This window comes from Gadus chalcogrammus, chromosome 8 (genome assembly GCF_026213295.1).
Source record: "Gadus chalcogrammus isolate NIFS_2021 chromosome 8, NIFS_Gcha_1.0, whole genome shotgun sequence".
Taxonomy (NCBI): domain Eukaryota; kingdom Metazoa; phylum Chordata; class Actinopteri; order Gadiformes; family Gadidae; genus Gadus; species Gadus chalcogrammus.
The window spans coordinates 7372158-7391240 of record NC_079419.1 but is presented as its reverse complement, the minus strand read 5'-3'; the positions used below and the strand labels follow the sequence as shown (position 1 = coordinate 7391240).

General features: G+C 47.7%; 1 protein-coding gene across 1 annotated transcript; it reads right to left on the bottom strand.

The window, feature by feature from the left end:
* Window positions 1-839: 839 nt before the first annotated feature.
* On the bottom strand, window positions 840-18726 carry fyco1b (FYVE and coiled-coil domain autophagy adaptor 1b). The gene is made up of 18 exons (XM_056596523.1): window positions 18663-18726; window positions 17854-17970; window positions 17553-17659; window positions 16932-17057; window positions 14762-14868; window positions 12107-12250; window positions 10879-10975; window positions 8000-10309; window positions 7738-7830; window positions 7415-7533; window positions 7021-7188; window positions 6527-6667; window positions 5656-5882; window positions 4988-5111; window positions 4048-4182; window positions 3217-3439; window positions 2641-2750; window positions 840-1014 (listed from the first exon to the last, which is right to left on the bottom strand). Exons 2-18 carry the CDS (start codon window positions 17909-17911, stop codon window positions 939-941), a joined length of 4365 nt encoding a protein of 1454 aa, XP_056452498.1. The 5' UTR covers window positions 17912-17970; window positions 18663-18726; the 3' UTR covers window positions 840-938.
* Between the last annotated feature and the right edge of the window lie 357 nt (window positions 18727-19083).

The following is a 19083-nucleotide window of genomic DNA, read 5'->3' as shown; positions in this document are numbered from 1 at the left end:
TCTTCCTGACCTTTGTTTCTCAGCCATCCTCTGGCCTGCATTGAAATTAAAGCCACTGTGATATATAAATAGAATCCACGCACACAGTACATTACAGGGCCAGCCGTGGTCCTAAGACATCGCTCTGTTCACAAAACGAGAAGACGGCAGGTGTGAAACTTGATTTGAGTAAGTGACGTGGAGAGTCTTGGACAGAGCAAGCGGTGAAATCAGCTCAACGATGTCTCCTTCTACCCCGGCACAGCCCTTCGCGTGCAGCCTCTCAAACAGCGACATAGTCTGCTCCAATATTTAATATATTTTTCCACATGAATATTTAAATATTATAAATATTTTGTTACGCTTTTACAGTGACTGACGGTGCACACAATTCTCTCTCTATTGATAAATGTCATGTGCTACAGATTTTTCTACAAGTTATGCAGAATTATCATCTATTATTTCCCTGTTCTCAAAAGGTGACTTTGGCTTTGCACTTAACACTTTAGGAGCAAGCACTTGCTTGAGAGAGGAATCTTTCAAGCGGGCTTTACCAGCTGTTATGTGTTCGGTTGCCAGAATCAGAGGCATAGCAAACAAATAGTCCATCGCCCTTTGCTACTGCAGAAACAGACCTGCTTCTTGTCGGCAGACTTGATTCTCTAAGCTAACCAACAGAGGCACACACTTTTCACACATGGATCTACTGGATATGGTTTGGGTGATTTGGGAAATCGACAGAAAAAGAGAAATTGCGCTCGCTCTCGCTCTCTCTCTCTCTCTCTCTCTCTCTCTCTCTCTCTCTCTCTCTCTCTCTCTCTCTCTCTCTCTCTCTCTCTCTCTCTCTCTCTCTCTCTCTCTCTCTCTCTCTCTCTCTCTCTCTCTCTCTCTCTCTCTCTCTCTCTCTCTCTCTCTCTCTCTCTCTCTCTCTCTCCCCCCTCCTCTTCTTTTTCGCCTTCTCACGGACAGTCGCTTCCGTCGTAGACCACAGGCTTGGCCACACTCAGGCGATACAGCACTTTCTTGGATATGAACCTGATTGATGAAAGCGGGAACAAACAGGAGATGAAACACAACAAACACGCAGTCAAAAGGCTTCCTGGCACTGCACAGCCAGCCTGTGTAGAAAAGACATGTCGTGACTGAAGTGTGCTGGGTAAGTGGGTGGGGAATGGTGAATCACTAACTCGCGACAGCTTTTCCAAGTTACCAGCATCATGAGACTATTGACATGAAATCCTGGCATCCTCGATCAAAGTGACAGTGAGGAGGTTCTGCCAAGCCTTCTTGGATGATGAAATGGTACACAGAGTGCATGTATATACAGCTTTGGTTTGCCCCTTTGAAAAATGAGGTTCATTGTTCCACTTTCACAAACTGCGGGGTTGGCGATGTCCCCAAGCGAAAGCACCAGGGCCCCTTGCTCGAGAAAAAATGTCCAGGTTTCAACCGGCGACCTTTCAGATGACTTCATCGGCGCCACCGAGGTCTGCAGCCTATGTTTCTATTCTATGACGTGTGAGGAAAACAAAACTGAGCTACTAACTAAGCTTAAGGGGTCCTTTAGTGGCCGTTTTGAATGCTTACGCTCTATGGACTGCTGACGGGAGTATACTACTAAACACGGAAAAAAAAATCCCAGTATACCTGGGATTCTGTTCCCTGCATGGATTCATGTGATTTTAGTGGATTAAGTTCACTCTGAATGCCACCTTTTGTCCTGAAACAGGACTGCAAGACTTAAACCCCACACGCCATTCAGGCTATACCGTTCACAGAAGACATTCTTTTTTTAGACACTGGAGCTAAGTCTTTTCAACTGTGGTCAATAGAGGCGAGACAAAAATCATTATTTTCCATTTAGAATTGAAATTGGGCTCCAATCATGTATGGTTAACTGTAATTACAACAGCTACAACAATTTAATCACCCAGCCAGTACACAATACGCACGCCCACGCCTGCATATTGGAGTGTCTGTCAGGCATAATCCGGTGCAATTAAATAAATATATTCTACTTTCTCCTGGCGTAAACCTTTTCCTGAATGCATTGACATTGCCACTGCTTTCTCTGCTTCGTCACACTGGGACATCAGGATGAATCAACATGGTACCTGGTGTTGCAGATTCATGTTGAAATCATTGGAAAGGAGACATTTGAATATTCACTCTATAGGACAGAGCCGTGTAGCGACTTTTTTGTTTCACATATTTTCTGTTCATGCGCTTCTTGAAAAGATTGATGCTGTGTTTCACCTAGATTATTTCTGGTTTTAAATATCCTAATTTTGCGTTAATCATTTATTAACCTGCAAAATAACCCCCCAAAAGAAAACAGGGATATTCTTTGGTGATATTCTGGCGGGCTTTGTCGACAAAAATAAAAGTGCAAGCCGCGGAACTGCCAACGGTGCAAACGGAAAACCCAGGGAACCTGAGGAACGGTGTGTGTAAGTGTGTGTGTGTGTGTGTGTGTGTGTGTGTGTGTGTGTGTGTGTGTGTGTGTGTGTACAAGTGCATGCATGTACGTCTATGTGCGTGTGCGTGTGTGCGTGTGTGTGTACAAGTGCGTGCATGTACGTCTATGTGTGTGCGTGCGTGTGCGGGCGTGCGGGCGTCTATGTCTGTGTGTCTGTGTGTGTATGCCTGAGGGGGACTGACCTGGAGAAGGAGTTGTCGAACACCAGGGTGTACTCCCCGGGGAGGCGGACCTTCAGCTCCCCCTGGATGGTCTCCTTGTGGGAGTTGCAGCGGGTCAGGGGGATCAGGACCTGGGTGGGGTGGGGGGGGGGGGGGGGGGGGAAGGGGAGAGCCTTACCTTCTGTGTGTGTGAGATGACCCACGCTATGGGTTCTAGCGGTTTAAGCGGTTAACCCCCGGACGAAAAGTTCTGGAGTTCAAAACCCACTACCGCCAGTCTACATGTAGGCGTCCGCTCCACTCACTTAATACATTAAAAAGATGTCTCACTAGTCCCGCACATGGGGTAGAAGCATCTACTAAACTAAACATTGACTAAACTAAACTAAATGACAAAAACAATGTACAAAATATATGAACACACGAAAGCAAATCCTTCCAAACAAAACTCGCATGAAGATAAAATATGTGGGGACGTTTTTTTTGCTCCATAATGGTGTCATCCAAAACGGTACGATGAAATATCAAAACAGCAATGCCAACCCACTGAACTCCTGAATCATCACCCAACCCCCCCATACCCCCCCCATAACCCACCTTGGCTTCCTCCGGGGGCGTGAGGGGGTCCTCGCGGTACACCACGCTGAAGGAGATGCTCTTGGGCTCGGAGGTGAACACCCAGGTGACGGTGGGCCCGTCCTGGGGCCCCACGGGGCCCACCGTGATGGGGACCACGCTGTAGCAGCTGGAGCGGACGAACAGCTCCCGGGACGCGTCCCCGAAGCCCTCGATGTCCTCCAGGGTGTAGGGGGCCGAGAGCCTGCAGGCAGGGGGTTGGAGAGCGCTTGGTTCAGAAGGGTTCTGATGGGTTGGTAGCGGAGGGGCTGGTAAGACGAGGCCCCGCCCCTTGTGGGAGGGGAGGCCGCACTTAGGTTCAGCGCTAAACTCCCGGCCAAACCCCGCTTGGATCCAAAGACCATTGGCACGCGTCCTATTGAGCGTTGCAAACCTTTTAAGCTAATGTCTTCCATATTTTTGTACGTTTTGTTTGCATTAAGCGGTTGGTATAACAAAGAAATAAATACAATTAATGGTTTCCACAAGGCCATCAATGTCATCCAAAAAAGGGGCCGGCGACAGTTGCTAAGCAACAGCTGCAGAATCCCTGATACAATGGACGAGGCCGGTCCTGAACCGCTCCTCGTCGACCTCGGGCCGACCTTGGTCGAGCGTCAAAGAATCAGAGATCATTTTGTCAATCAAAAAAAAAAAGAGCCAAAAAAAGAATGGATGCCTAAAAGAAGCAGGTGGAAGCTGTGTGCCTCAGCGGTGTTGTGCACCTCCCACTCCCACGTCTCAATTAAACACCCCAGCCGGAGGTGAGGGGGACGGCGGCTGCGTGGGACGGGTTCGCGGCGAGACACTCACGTGAGTTCCCCGGCCTTGAGCAGACAGATTTCGGCGTCTTGCACCGCAGGGGCCATGGCCTCCTCGGGCTCCTCCGTCAGGGGCTCCACCACCACGGCGGCAGCGGGGGGGGGGTCTTCAGCACCGGCACCGCTCCTACTGAGAGCCGGAGGGGACACAGGAAGCCGCTAAAACAAACACGCTGCCATTTTGGAATCTGCTCCCTGTGCAAGGCGGGGCGGTCTGTGTGTGGGGTCGGGTGGGGGTTGTTAGACGTTTATTTTGAATCAGTGACGGTGAAAGAGCATTCGCCGCACCTGAGGTCGATGCGAGCAACACGATGCGTTTTTTTGGCACAATATTGAACATGGCAAGGGGAGATGTGTGTGTTTAATGTGCGATTGTCAAAAACATCGACGCAGACGGCGAGAAGAAAGAGCAACTTCAAACTGAGGCAGAGAACAATTATGACAAAGCCTGCACTCAATACGGGAGTCAATACGGGGAACTACAACTTGAAGTGCTTCCAAAAAAACAACCGGATACGAGTGGATAGCTGTGGAAGGATTATCTTTCCTGTAATCAACTGCTCCTGCAATCTAAGCTACTCAAACATGATCTCTTTAAAATGTCATTATGTTCCCTTTGTTATGTGTTGGAATGATTCAATGGTCTTGATTCATGCAGGTCTGGATTGAGTACTGGAGAATGGATATAAACAGTTTTTTTCTGAATCCCTCTCTTGATCTTTGCTCTCTTTATACTAGAAGGAACACTAAGAGGTTAGGGTTATGACTAAATAAAGACTCATCACCTGTTTGGACCAACCGACGCGCTAAGCACCGAGAGAATCTGTTGTTGCTGTGGTTCTCTACAGCCAGGGAAAGCATCAAAACATGTGCATGTGTGCGTGTGCGAGATGAGTGTGTGTGTGAGATGAGTGCATGTGCTGTTCACTTACAGCTGTGCTGCCCCCTCCTGGCCGTGTCCGGGAGAGCAGGCGGTGGAGAAGGAGAGTGAGTCGCTGTCGTACACGCCGCTCACTTCCTCCTCTGTGATGATGTCAAAGACGCCGTCGTCCCCTCCTGTTGGATCACACACACACACACGCACACGCACACACACACACACACACACACACACACACTAATTAGATTCCTTTTCTGCAACACTTCATGGAGGAAATCTTTTTATTTATGTAAGGAAAACTTAAAAATAAAGAGGTGACCATTCAGATATAATGCTGCTCTCAGACATTCTGCATCGCTTTCAACAATTTGTCCTCCTGAACATCAACTTTTCTCCTCTCATATTATTCATGCTGAGTCAACACACACATTCCTCTTCTGTTGTCTTCTATGCCTTTGTTTGTGGAACTGTCTGTGCATGTGTGTGCTTTTGTGGAGTTAAAAAAAGACCTGAAGTAAAAATACCTTCCCCTGCCGGAGGCATTGTCGAAATTATAGAGGGGTAAGGGCACGGGTTCTACATAATGACGGGGATTGCGTAACCCACTTTTCCACGTTCCGACTCTGAACCTGCACCTCCTGCCCCGTGTGAGCGCATGTAACGCTGTGGATCTGTGCACAGCGTCGTTAGCATGACACCCCTCTTTCCCCCCCCCCTCACCTGCTGCCGCCCGATCGCCCGGCTGCGGCAGGGCGCCGAAGGGGGCGTCGGGTGCGTTGGCGTCCTGCTCCTGCGGGTGGCGCTCCACCACCGCGCTGTGCTGGTCGTAGCAGTGCCGGCAGCAGCGCTCCCTGTTGCCTGCTGCGCCGCCGCCGCCGCCGCCGCCGGCCTGCAGGGTGCTCACGGTGTTGCTGCAGCAGTAGTAGCAGAAGGGACGCCCACACAGCCTGCAAGGAGAAGGGACGCGCGTTACGGCGGTATCGGCTGGCCGCGACCCCTGAGGGACGCCGAAGCGTGGGACGGGGGGGGGGGACGGGGGGCGCCCCCCCATCTGCGATGCCCCGCAGGCTGCTGTTGTTGTTGTTCCTTGTTTCCTGCGATCGTTCGTGTCGTCCCCAGACGCCGTTTCTCTGCTCCCTTTTTTTCCCTCGCAGATCGGCGGCCAGGTTGGAAATAGTGACGCGAGTTCTGATCCAACTGGAGTGTTGCCCCCCCCCCCACCCCGCACCAAATCTAAACATCCCCCCGACGCGCTTACACCCCATTAATCTCTGAGAACAACATCCTTGTCTTTGTGCCTAAAATAACTGTCAATTGTTTCTGAATTGACTGTAAATTGTTTCTATAATAACTATAAAGTAAAACTTTTTCCTTGAATAACCGTTAAATGTTTCTGAAACAACTGTAAATTGTTTGCTAAATAACTGTTAATTGTTTGTAAAATAACTATCAATTGTTTGCAACAGGAGCAAACTGTCCTGGATTAGCTCGGACAGTGTGACGCGAGAAAGGCATGCGATAGAGGGCCAATGGGTCACGGCCCAGTGTGTGTGTGTGTGTGTGCGTGTGCACGCGCGTGTGCGGGCCTGACCTGCAGGTGTACTTGCGGAGCCACCAGCTGAACTGGCTGTGGCAGTCCAGGCAGTGGTTGACGTCGCGCTCCGTCTCCTCCTCCCGCAGCTTCTGCTCAAACTCCAGGGCGTCCGACTTCTGCCACAGTTCATCTTTGTCCCTGCAGAGGGCGGTGTTGACCACGGAACAGATACAGAAGGGGTTTTCATCGTTGGAAAGTGGTTTTCAATGCGAGGACGAATGGTCCGGGAAGGGGGTAACCATGATGGACTTCCTCAGACTCGGAGGACTGCCCCTGAATGTCTTTGATACTCACACAATATGGAAGAACACACAGGCTTACCTTGAGCTATAAGCACTGTAGTTGCATAGTAGTTATCTTATCTTTACATTCAAGAGCACAAGTAGTGTTTTCGCCCGGTTCCAGCCGTCACCAACGTAACAACACATAGCTCACAGTGGCTCTGGGTAGCTGGGAGTGACAAGAGGCAGGTCCCGTGTGTGATGGTGTACCTGATCAGCTCTATCAGTCGCTCCTCCAGGTTGATCTTGGTGCGGTATAGGTCGTCCAGCTCGGCGGCCGTCTTCACGTCTCTGCTCTGTTGTTCCTGATTGGCTCTTCTGAGTCTGTCGCTCATCTCCTCGCAGGACTTCTCCGCCATTGCCAAGCCCTCTGCCGTCCTACACAAATTCAGTGTACACGGGTACATTATAGTGTGCACCCATATAACAGTTTTCGTGTTGCGAAATGGCCACTGAGAGCTATGTAGACATGTCACTGATATGATGCGGTTTTAACTTAAATAAGACTTACAGAACTAGCACTGATTCTATGGGCGCACAACATGTATAAGACATGACGTGAGGCAGCCCCTTTAATGTCGATGCAATCTATAGAACCCATCACCTCAATAATTTCCCCTTCATTTGGTTCAGCTCCTCATCCCTCTGCTGAACGAGGAGCTGAGATTGAGACATCTGCGCGCTTTTCCCTTCAATCTGCTCGCCGTACCGCCGATTCTCCGCCTGTAATCGGTGCACCAAAGCAAACCATTTTCCTTCCGCACATCAAACACCCGTGTTCGGCAACGCGTCGAAAGGGTTTACCTTACATATTTTTTTACATGCAATTAATATAGGATCCTCGTGAGGTATACGACGCGCCCTCGGTTGCGCGCGTTCAGGAGGACATCTCTGAGAACGGATCAGTAATGAGGCTGGCCTACTCACCTCCAGCTGTTTGACCTCGCTCTCCAGAAGCACCCCCTTCTCGCGCTCGACCCCCAGCTGTGACCTCAACTCCTGAAGCTCCTCATTCACACCCTAAATGAGGAGACCGGAGAAACCCACCTTTGTCATCTTGCCAGGTGTTATACGCTCGCACGTAGCAATTAACTTATTACCGTGGAAGCATGCTAATGCTCATGCTTATGATCTATTTATGTTTTTGTCGCGCGTGCGGTGGACTTTGCCGAGTAGAATCGGTGCTCACCTGCGGCAGGTTGGCTTGGCTCACGGTCTGGCAGCTCTCCCGCTGGGTCTCCGTCTCCTGCGGGGCCTCCTCCTCCTCCTCCGGGGGCCCGCTCCGCCCCCCCGTTCCCTGCTCCTCGCCGAGCCGCTCGGAGAGCCGCCGGTTCTCCCGGCTCAGCTGCTCCATCCGGGCGCTGAGCCTCTGCGCCTCCCGCGACGCCTCCTCCTCCAGGTCCCGCAGCTTGGCCGACAGCGCCTCCCAGCGCAGGCGGGCCTCCTCCTTCTCGGCGCTGAGCGTGCACACGTGCACGCCCAGCTCCGCCGTCTCCGTGTTGGCCCGGTGCAGGGCCTCGGCCGCCTCGGCGCTCTCCACGCACGCCGCCTCGTAGCGCAGCTTGAGGCCGCGGAGCTCCTCGCGGGAGGCCGCCGCCTCCGCCGCCAGGTCGTCCCTCACCCGGGCCTCGCCGTCGCGCTGGCGGCCCAGGGTGTCCTCGCGCTCCCGGGAGTGGAGGATCTCGTCCACGTGCCGGCGGTTCAGCTCCTCCACCTGGGCCTTGAGCTGCTCCACCAGCATGCGGAGGTCCTCCCGGGAGGCCTCCGTCACCTCCTGGAGCGCCTGCACCTTCATCCGCTCGGCGGCGCCGGCCAGCAGCTGGGCCCGCAGCTCCACCACCTCGTCCTGGAGCGTGGTCACCTCCCTGAGGTTCAGCTCCAGCTGGGCCTCCGCCAGCAGGTGTCTCCTGCCGGCGTCCGGGTGGGAGGCGTGGTGGTGCGCGTTGTGGAGCTTCTGCGCCTTCTCCGGTTTCTCCGCGGTGCTCTTCTCGCCGTCCGTCTTCCTGCCGTCGCTCCGCGTCACCTCGGCCCTGGACGGCGGGAAATCGCACGGGAGCGGCTGACCTCCGAGCTGGGTCTCCTTTGTGGCGATCGCGTCGAGGTACCCTTGAGTGGAGGCCAACTGCTTCTTCAAGGACAATTGAGTCTCCATAATCTCCTTGTTATCGCGCTCCAGCCTCTTCAAGGTGGCGTCAGACGCTTCGCTCTGGAGGAGAGCCTTGTGGACCACTTCCTCCAAACGCTGATTGGCCTCTAAGAGTTTGGTTTCCCTCTCCTCGATGCTCAGCATGGCGGCCTCCTCCTGCACCTTCAGAGGGTTCTGGGAGGCCGTTAAAGACGCCAGTTGATCCCGCATGGCCGCCCTGCTCTCAGACAGTTCTCGGTTGCTCGCCTCACTCCGTTTCACAGTTTGCAGCAGCTTCGCGTTTATCTCCATGAGACTGGCGCACTGGGATTTGTAGTCCTCCAGAATCTTGGACTGATCGATGGGAAAAACGTCGTTCCCAGCGTTCAAGTGTTTTTTCGCCACGTCCAGCTTCTCCACCACGGCTTCCAGGTACTTCACTCGCTCCGAGCTATGGGCCAACTCCTGTTCTCGGTCTTTCAGCTTCTCTCTCAAGTCCAGCAGCTGGCTGTCCAGGAACTCATTCTGGCTGTTGCTGCTCCTCCACGTCACGTCTCGTCGCTCCTCCCGCAGCCTCTTCTTCAGCTCCTCCGCCTGCCGCTCCCGGTGCTCCAGCGAGGCCTGCAGGTCTTGCAGCTGGGACCGCAGGTTCCCCGCCTCCTTCTCCTTCAGCGTCAGCGCCCCCTCGATCCGACCCACGACCCCCTGGAGGTCCTCCAGCCGCTTGAGCACCTGCTCCTGCTCCCCGCGGGCCGCGGCCTTCACCTTGGCCAGCTTCTCCTCGCTCGACCTCCGCGTCTCTTCCTCCCTGAGCTTCAGCTTGTGGATCACCTGCTGGGCCCGCTTGGCCCAGTCGTCGGCCTCCCTCCGAGCCGCCAGCCTCTCCTCTTCGGCCGCCTTCAGCTGGTCTATGAGCTCCTGGATCTTCAAGGCCGAGTCGCAGTAGCTGGCGGTCTGCTGTCCCTTCTCGCTGAGCGCCCCGCCCAGCTTGCCCAAGAGCTCCACGTTCTTGTTCTCCGCCGTGCTCAGTCGCTCTTGAAGCGCGCCGTCGCCGGCGTTGCTGGTGAGCCGGAGGTAGCTCGCGTTCTCCTGAGTGGACTCCTCCGGGGTCGCGTTGGGCTCGGAGGACGGGGCTTGCTCGGAACCCCTCCGGCGCTCCGCCAGCTGGCCGCGGAGGTTCGCCACCAGCGCCCGCAGCTCGACGGCCTCTCGGTCGGACGCCTGGGCCTGCGCGAGCAGGGCCTGCTGCCGGAGCTCCGAGCGGTTGAGCTCCAGCCGCAGCGCGTCCGCCGCAGAGGAGGAGGGCTCTCCCAGCTCACCCAGGTCACCCAGTAGGCTGTGGCCCATCTCCAGGTTGGGGGGGAACTCCACCACCTTCGGGACAGCATAGAGCAACCATGGGTCTCCGCATTGGTCTCTGTTTGCGTGTGTATACATTGTGCGTGTGTTCACTGTATGAGTGTGTTCACTCAGTGTGCATTTATACTGTATATATATTATATATACATAAAAAAAGAGAGTCAGAGAGAGAGAGAGTCAGAGAGAGAGAGGGTCAGAGAGAGAGAGAGAGACAGAGAGAGAGAGTCAGAGAGAGAGTGACAGAGAGAGAGACAGAGAAACACACACACACAGAGAGAGAGAGAGAGAGAGAGAGAGGAGAGGAGAGGAGAGAGGAGAGGAGAGAGAGAGAGAGAGGAGAGAGAGAGGAGAGGAGAGAGATGAGAGAGAGAGAGAGAGAGAGAGAGAGAGAGAGAGAGAGAGAGAGAGAGAGAGAGAGATGAGAGAGAGAGCGGGAGAGAGAGAGAGGAGACGAGAGGAGAGAGAGGAGAAGAGAGATGGAGAGAGGAGAGAAGAGAGAGAGAGATGAGAGAGAGAGAGAGAGAGAGAGCCTGAGGAGAGAGAGAGAGAGAGAGAGAGAGAGAGAGAGGCACATGTGCGTATACCTGCGAGTGTGAATAGTTGCTGGCCAGGCTGTTGATGCTGGAGCATCGACTGGGGGGTTTCCACAGATATGCTGGTGAATTAACTCCTAATGTTCTCCTACGACACAAAAGCAAAATCTGTTACTACATTGTATCATAACCTGTTAGGCATAGCCTATAATAAATCACGATATTGTAGGATTAGGTCTACGATTTACAGAAATGAAAACAATTAGAAATCCATATAAAAATTACTAATAATAATTAACGGAACACTAATAATAAAAAGTAATAATTATTACAAGATGCTGTGAGATCTTCGCTATATTCTCCTTCATGAAATATATTTGCTTATTGAGCAACATGAAAGCATGGGTTCTTTCCAGAATGCATCATCTTGATAATGTCACTTCTGCGTCACAGAGACGACGATTAGAGTGAGCACGATTACAACATGATAATCTAGCGTTTATATTAGCGCTGAAGTAAATAGAGTCCTTTTTCTAGGAAAGGTTCCCTTTCTTTACCTTCCTAGTTCTTTTTTGGAAACCTTTCTTACTTCTGGCAATCTCACAACCACATGCTATCACTAGCAGTCTCGCTCACATGACGAGAGGTTCATGTGTGTGGGGGTGTGTGTGTGTGCACTTTTTTTATAAAAACAAGAAGTGATGACAGGTGAAGGTGCATATTGCTGCCCACAGTGTTTTTCCCCTCACAAAACCGATAACATAGTGGCACTGTTAAAAGCTAATGGGGAAATGAATAGTTTTTTCAGGAGGTGATAACATGAGGAATAAAGACACACATGCACACATGCGAACACGCACTCACACACCCGCCACCCAACACGCTCGGAAAAAAGGAAGATGAAATTAACAACTTCAGTTGTGAATTGCAGACTTATCAGATAATTAAGTGTGATATCAGGTTGTTAAAACACCCATCACTGGGGCCATTTTAATTTTAGATTAGCTTTCACAGCAGCTCTTATGATGTCTCATTTCAATCCATTTACAAATCTTCTCCAACTGCTGGTGGTCGGGCCGTCACCCGTGGGCTCCAAACCAAACTCGTTTCACAAATACATCATTTATGCATAATTTTTTTGGTTTCTCTGTTACTTTTTTTGTCAGTAATTTGACAAGTAATTCAAGTATATTTAGGGCGCAGCTCCATAGTATCGGAGAGACAGTCATTCAGCCTTCATCGGCTCATTACAGAGAAGGTGAATGCTAGTGTTGGTTACCTGGCGAAAGTTGGCCAATCAGCATCCAGATCGTGGCCCCTGGATGCCACATCAAAGAGGACCTGGTTGAGCTCGTAGAGGTGGTTGATGATGTCTGCAGTAAGGTGGGACTTGAGGAAGGGGCTACGGGCGTAATACCACTCACTGTGGGGGGACAACACAACCGAAAATATATATACACAATACAATTTGATTTCATACACAGTACACATAGCAGTGAATGCACAAAAATGAAAGCCGTATCGAATGGAAACAAACATGTCCACAGCAACCCAATACGACATAGTTTAAGACAGTCTTTCCCAGAGACTGGGTCACGACCCACATGAGGGTCGTGGGAGATTGCAATTGGGTCACCAAATTAATTTAAATAAAAAAAGATTTAGATTTAGAAAGAGAATTAGAAAATACTTCTTTTTTTTATACATTAGCATTTAAAAAAAACTTTCAACAAGAAGCATGTGTTTGATTGTACTGAATGTTTGTATTGTTCTGATAATTTTACTTATAAGATTGAATCTAGGTGAAAGGCTAATGTATATTGTGTTTGTTTTACTGATGAGAGGAAATAAAAACAATGAGATAGCCAAAACAAGTTGATGTTAACTCCGCCAAAACCCATTTTTTTGGTCTAATTTATAAAGTATTTAATATGTGTATTATGTTTTCAATAACAAGGGCATAATTTTTTTGGGTGATTTATCCCTTCGAAATTGCTGGTTTAAGTTCATACAGTATGTATGGGAGGCAGTAAAAACTTTCAGAAATGTTGATTTATGCACAAATCTTTTCACGATTTTATAGATAAGGCCTATTGTGAATTGGGTCGCAATGGTTTGTACATCTAAAAAAGAGACTTTCGCTTTTCTGCATGTTCTTGTTTAATGGGAGAAGTGAGAAGGTGCCTCAAAAGGAGGAAGAGAAACAACATATTCAATCCAGGAAGTAAACCCTGGTGTACCACATCATCCTTTCTGTTTAACCAAGCCCTTTGACCACCTGACAATTTCTGATTCAACCAGAAGGATGACATTAACACATTCTGTATCTATAATGAAGTCAATAGTATTGATAGTCCATAAAAAAAATTGGCGAGTTTGTTAAGACCGCAGGTTAATGGTTGACACCTTGGTATCTTAGTTTGTGCTATCCAAGACTCAATACTCATGAGAAAGACATTTAAGTAAAAAAAATATATATTATTCGCCTTTTAGTCTCCATGTCCGAGAGCACGCGCAGTGGCATGTAAACACAGAATGCTAAGGTTGCTTTCAAATCAGTTCAAAAACACTCCCTCCGGTTATATGCTATAGACCCTATAGTATCTGTGGCATAAAGGCTGGGACAAATTTTTAATTATAAATATGTACACTTTATGTTGAAAGTATTAGACCGTCGCGTTTCCCATTGAAACGAATGGCGCGGTGATTCCGTCTTCAAAACGAGAGCTGGTAAATTGTTAAAAATGAATTAAACTGTAATCAGACAAGGCGGTTATATGCTATAGACTTTGGTATAAAGGCTGGGACGAATTTTGAATTATAAATATGTACAATGCATAACGTTAGCTCTCTCGCTCATAGCTGAGCGAACTAGAATACCTCCCGTTGCCAAGTCGTAGCTAAGTTCCGTCCTAATAAGGCCTACTGGAGTAGTGAACAACGATCCGTGGCATAAGAACCTTACGGGAGGGTAATGGTTGCTCCAGGAATTAGTCAAACCCTCAGGCGTTACCAGGGGGAAAAAAAGTTATGGCTTGTGAAAAACTTTATATTTGGACCGTGAAACGCATGAAAATATAAATGAATGGTCTTAATTTATTATTCTTTGGCAAGTTTAAGCATTATCCCTTTACGTATAACACAGCCACTACACTGCCAGCCACTCAACCGAGATACGAAGAATTTCAATTTGATCGTTTGTGGGCACTATTGGAGAGAACTACCTAACCAGGGCAATTCGGATGCACTTAATTGTTAAACAAAGCTAAGGTACAGCTACGGGAGCTGCTAAACACTAATTTGGAATCTAATGGTGTCAATGGACCGCCAACTGCCCAATTTTGGAACCCGCCTACGTGAATTGAACAAAACTCATGGGTGATTTACATCTGGACATTGACAATGTTCCTTTAATTAGAGTTACAGTCTCAAAGAGCTTCACAGGAAAAAAAAACCTACGCACTATAGCGGGCTATGGGTTATATTTAAAAAAAAAAAGGGGAATGGAATGGAAAAGCATCAGTACTTTTATAGTTCACTCCCCGTCTACTGAATTTACCACTACCCATTGTTTATGAGACTAAGGCCAACTCTTTCCTTATTGGTTTGGAGAGTCCATCTTTCCTGTCAATCATACGTGTGAGATACACTTCTTAATAGGGAGCAGAGGGGGCTGGTGCTGTTTTGTTGGTTGCTAAGTTTCAACTTATTCCTCTCTTCTGCATATTTCTAGTCACTCTCTTCACAGTTCCTGTATGTGACCTACAGCACCTGATGAAAAGGGACAAAGCTACTGAAAAATCATTTGTTGAAGTGCCTTATGAACCAACCAAACTACAACAATTGCATGCAAATACAATGGGTTTCGGTTTTTGGCATTTGTTTGTGGTATGGATGGTTTAGCTGGTTAGTTAACTTGTGTGGGTTCTCTTACCTTGTGACCTTATGGTTGATGAGACATTGCTGCAGTGTGTCAGCGAGACGTTGGTGAACCAGAGAGTAGCGGATGAAGGCCCTTCCCTTCCCCAGTGAGGTCTTCAGCTGGGGAAACGCACAATCAATTATTTAGAGACTCATGCTGCTGCGACTTAGATTGCAACACACTCACATCACAGATGGTAGATCCTTAAATCAAAACAGGAAGCAACATTGAGATTAGAGACGAGTTTACAAGAGAACTCATTTGGACCTGCACATTTTGCAAATTTTTTGCCTGCTAAAACATTTGCATGCATGTACAAATAGAGATTCTCAATGGTCTTGCATGGAGCATCTAAAACACACAGTTTCCTTCCGGCTCCCTGTGGTCACTAAAGATACCATGACACTCATCATCGCAAGTTTAGGGGTGTTAACCCACGGGAGCCAAATTCACATCCTGGCTCACATACCAACACGGCCCCCGAATCATCCCCCGGTCGCTAATTGAAAGTTGAGTCATTCTCCCCCTCTCCACTGTAATAGCCAGTGTGTGGTTCTGGCGCATACTGCTAATCTGGGCCCCACTAGGCTGGGTGGTAGTGGATAAGGTGTCATAATCCCCCCCCCCCCTCCCTATCTAATGCAGTTACCGTTTTTTTTACTGCCAATGCAAAAGGTCTAGCACAATCAAAAACAAATCCAGGGACTGTCTTTAGCTTCCTAAAGTTCTCTGACGGCAGATGGAGGGACTTAAGTAACGGAACAGAGATGCTGCTCAACCATAAGGACACCAGCTGGAGACTCCCACATGTACGAGGCCATCTAATAATTGTTTTTATTATTTACATTCAGAGTAAAATTCGACTTTACAGTATCAATTCTGATATCATCTGGTGATTGGCGCTTGCCAACTTCTAACAAGATTTAAAATAACTATTTTCAATCAGAAACATGTTGATCATTGTGAAGAAAATTGAGATTTGAATTAAGGTTATATTGATATTGAAGTTCATGTTTGTTATAGATCTTAGACGGTGAGGCATTAACGCATCACATGTGTTTCACATGATTTGGCATAGAGATAAGACGAAGCTCACACGAGGTGCATTGCCATCCACCTGTTTTTTTGCACATCTTCATTTGGTGCGTTAAAAAACCTTGAGTGGAAACGTTGAACATTCGAAAAAATCTAGCGGTGGAAGTCTTGTAGTGTTTTTAAAAAGGTAAACGTGGCTAATTCCACACAGCTTTAATTTCTGATGTGTTCAATCTTTCCATTTTCATTGTCCAGTCTGCTCTCAGTCACCAAGCTTTCCTTATCTTTGTTTTAGCTTTAACTTTCTCTCTTTAAATTACTTCACTTTGTTGCCCCCTCTTCTTCTGCAGTGGTATAATTGCACCTTCTTATGATCTCGATGAACAAACTCCTAATAGCAGCACAGCAGTAGTGGACAAGCTTGCTATACAAAACAATTGTCAACTCGTTGCACTCCATATCCACCTCAGTCTGACCTTGCCTACACTCACCAATTTCTGTGGGATATCTATTTCTATTTGACATGAAATGTTTGACACGTCTATTTTACCGGTGTACAGCTTGACAACGCTTAACAACAGCTTGACAACAGTGTTAGTGGCTGTGGCGCTGATTGGCTAATCAGTGCCCATGTTAAAGCGCCTTGTCAACCAAGAAAGCGCAATCTACTCTTGCTCAAGTCCTGGCCACAGGCAAGTAGTGGTTGGTAACGTGCATACTTTCACACATATTGCAATACATTTGGATTGAAACGTGATGACTTATTAGATTGCATTATTATAATTATATCCACCTTTAAGTAACAAAAGCAACTTGCAGCCCCATAGACCTCACAAACATGCAAAGGCCTATTGTTATGTTCTATAAGTATGAAATGTATGCATGTCTTATTATTCATACAAAATTGTAATAATGTCAACAATAGGTAGGCCAAACTGCAGATGACAGAAAGTGGGTCCTAAGTGCTACAACCTTATGCCACCAAGACTTCTTAACTTTTTCACCTGCCGCTACAAGCAGCTGCAGTGGAAAGCTGTAAGCTTAAAGTGTGTGTGTGTGTGTGTGTGTGTGTGTGTGTGTGTGTGTGTGTGTGTGTGTGTGTGTGTGTGTGTGTGTGTGTTGCCATGTATGTCTGGTAGAGGATTACCTCAGGGATGGACTTAACAAAGCGAATGCCATCATTCACTCCCTTGATCTTGGAGAGGCAGTCAGAGAAGTAATCCCAGTAATCTTTCCTCTGGCCGAGGAAGGTTGTCTTTTCTTTCTGGTCAAACTTGTGGAGAAGAAGATACAGAATTTCGACTTTGCATGTCAAATATTCTATATTTTGGTGCATAGCCTGTATAACTACTTGCTCCATGATACCATCCTGACCCCAGAAGCGCACATGCAGAATTTTTGCTGAGGATCAGTCTGGCCTCTAGCACGTTGAAAGCCTTTTAAAAAATGTTTAAAAAATGTAGGACCAATCAGCACTGGGAGACAGTTCATGATAAACAAGGAGTGGCTCAATCTGTCAAATTAAAACAATGCTTTCCTCAGATGAGCACACGTTTTTCAAACCCATTTTGCATTCTTCGCCCAAAGCGGAGAATGCAAAAGGGTCGGTTGAATTGACTGGAGGAATTACTGCACATCCAAGGCCAGACTGATATTTATTGAGACACACAAATGTGATTGCATGGACCGTCTCACAAGGCTATGCCACTACTGCACTAGAGAGTATGGCCAATGTTAAAGCTGAGAAGGCAACATATCATTGACGTACCTGGAGCAGATATTCTAGTTTGTAGGAGAACTTGTGTAAATTGGAGCTGTCGTCTGTTATGGGCTCACCACACTCATTGTGCTCCTTTATCAACTCCAACACAGCATCTTGACACACAGAAAACACAGGGTTACACAATATGTATAAGAATATACAGTATACTATACACTATATCAGAATTCCATTTGAGGGTTTAAGCCGTGGAAATGCTTAGACTACCATACAACCTTACTGACAGACATACATCCACAATATCATTGTGCTAGTCTGAGAACATTCTACTTATGAGTAGTGTCTTTACCACGCAGGTCTCTGATTATCCTCTGCAGCTGATTCTCACCAACAGACGTCGAGGCCATTATGAAAAAGGGGTAAGGGGGGGGGGGGGGGGGCACTTGGATTATACGAATCCCTTCTCCTGTGGACCAAAAGAAAAATCATATCAATATTTTATAGCAGATTGTGATGCTGAAACACTTCAAAAGACACTGTTATTAGAGTAAATGTTAACACGTTACATGACTCCTTGACTAGTGACGTCTCTCATTTCTATGAATAATGACGGCATCGGCATGTCATTCTCAGGCGTGGGTCTTTAAATCGCTCAACATGCAACACAACACAAAACATGCTTAAGACCTCCCCCGATTGAACAGCATCGGAACGCCTGTAAAGTGACATACATGCTCCAATGACTGTACCCTTAATGCGTCACACAATGTCATTAAACAAATAACTTGGGGGTGGGGAATGTACTTTATTTACGTTTAATAAATACGCGCTGGTTTTAATCGCTGAAGACAGGTAACATATTCACCCCAAGGACGGTCAAGATACTCAGTCTAATCACAGAAAAATGTCTTCATTAATTTGTCGCAACGTCTAAAATATATGAAGTGCATATAAAGTATCCGTGACTGAACCGCTATGTTCGCTATGTTCAATAAAAGGGGCGCTATGACTGCTACTAAAGACATGCACCTGCTTGTATTCTTCAATGTCCTATGCTACGCTGTTATTATCAGTCCATTTATGCCAGAAAGTGTTTTGTTTAAATCTAAATAAAGACAACCGCCATTAGACTCGACATATAATACATAATTGACGTACTTGATCGGCAAAAAGGTCCCAGACAATCCAGTTATTATTACAGCAGAAAACGTGCTGTTGGGTGGGCGGGCTTTAGCAATGATTGACAAATCGGATTGTTGAATAGCCAGCGATAGCCAGAAGAAACTGCTACTCTAAATCCAGTTTGGTTGAGCAGCACTAGGTAAATAAACAGTAAGGGAATAGGGCTGCCGCCACTCAGCAAATTTAAATGTGGATCTTATTGTAGTTATCATGTTTTCTATACATTTCTTTATTTTTGTCTTTTAGGTATAAATGCATGGCCCCCTGTAAATAATTGCACACATATCAGTGCAGTGTGCCATTCCTATAATTCTTTATAAAATATTTGTATTCATATTTGGAATATTATTATTTAGAATGGAAAGTGAATGGGGCAAACACGCTCAAATCAACCACT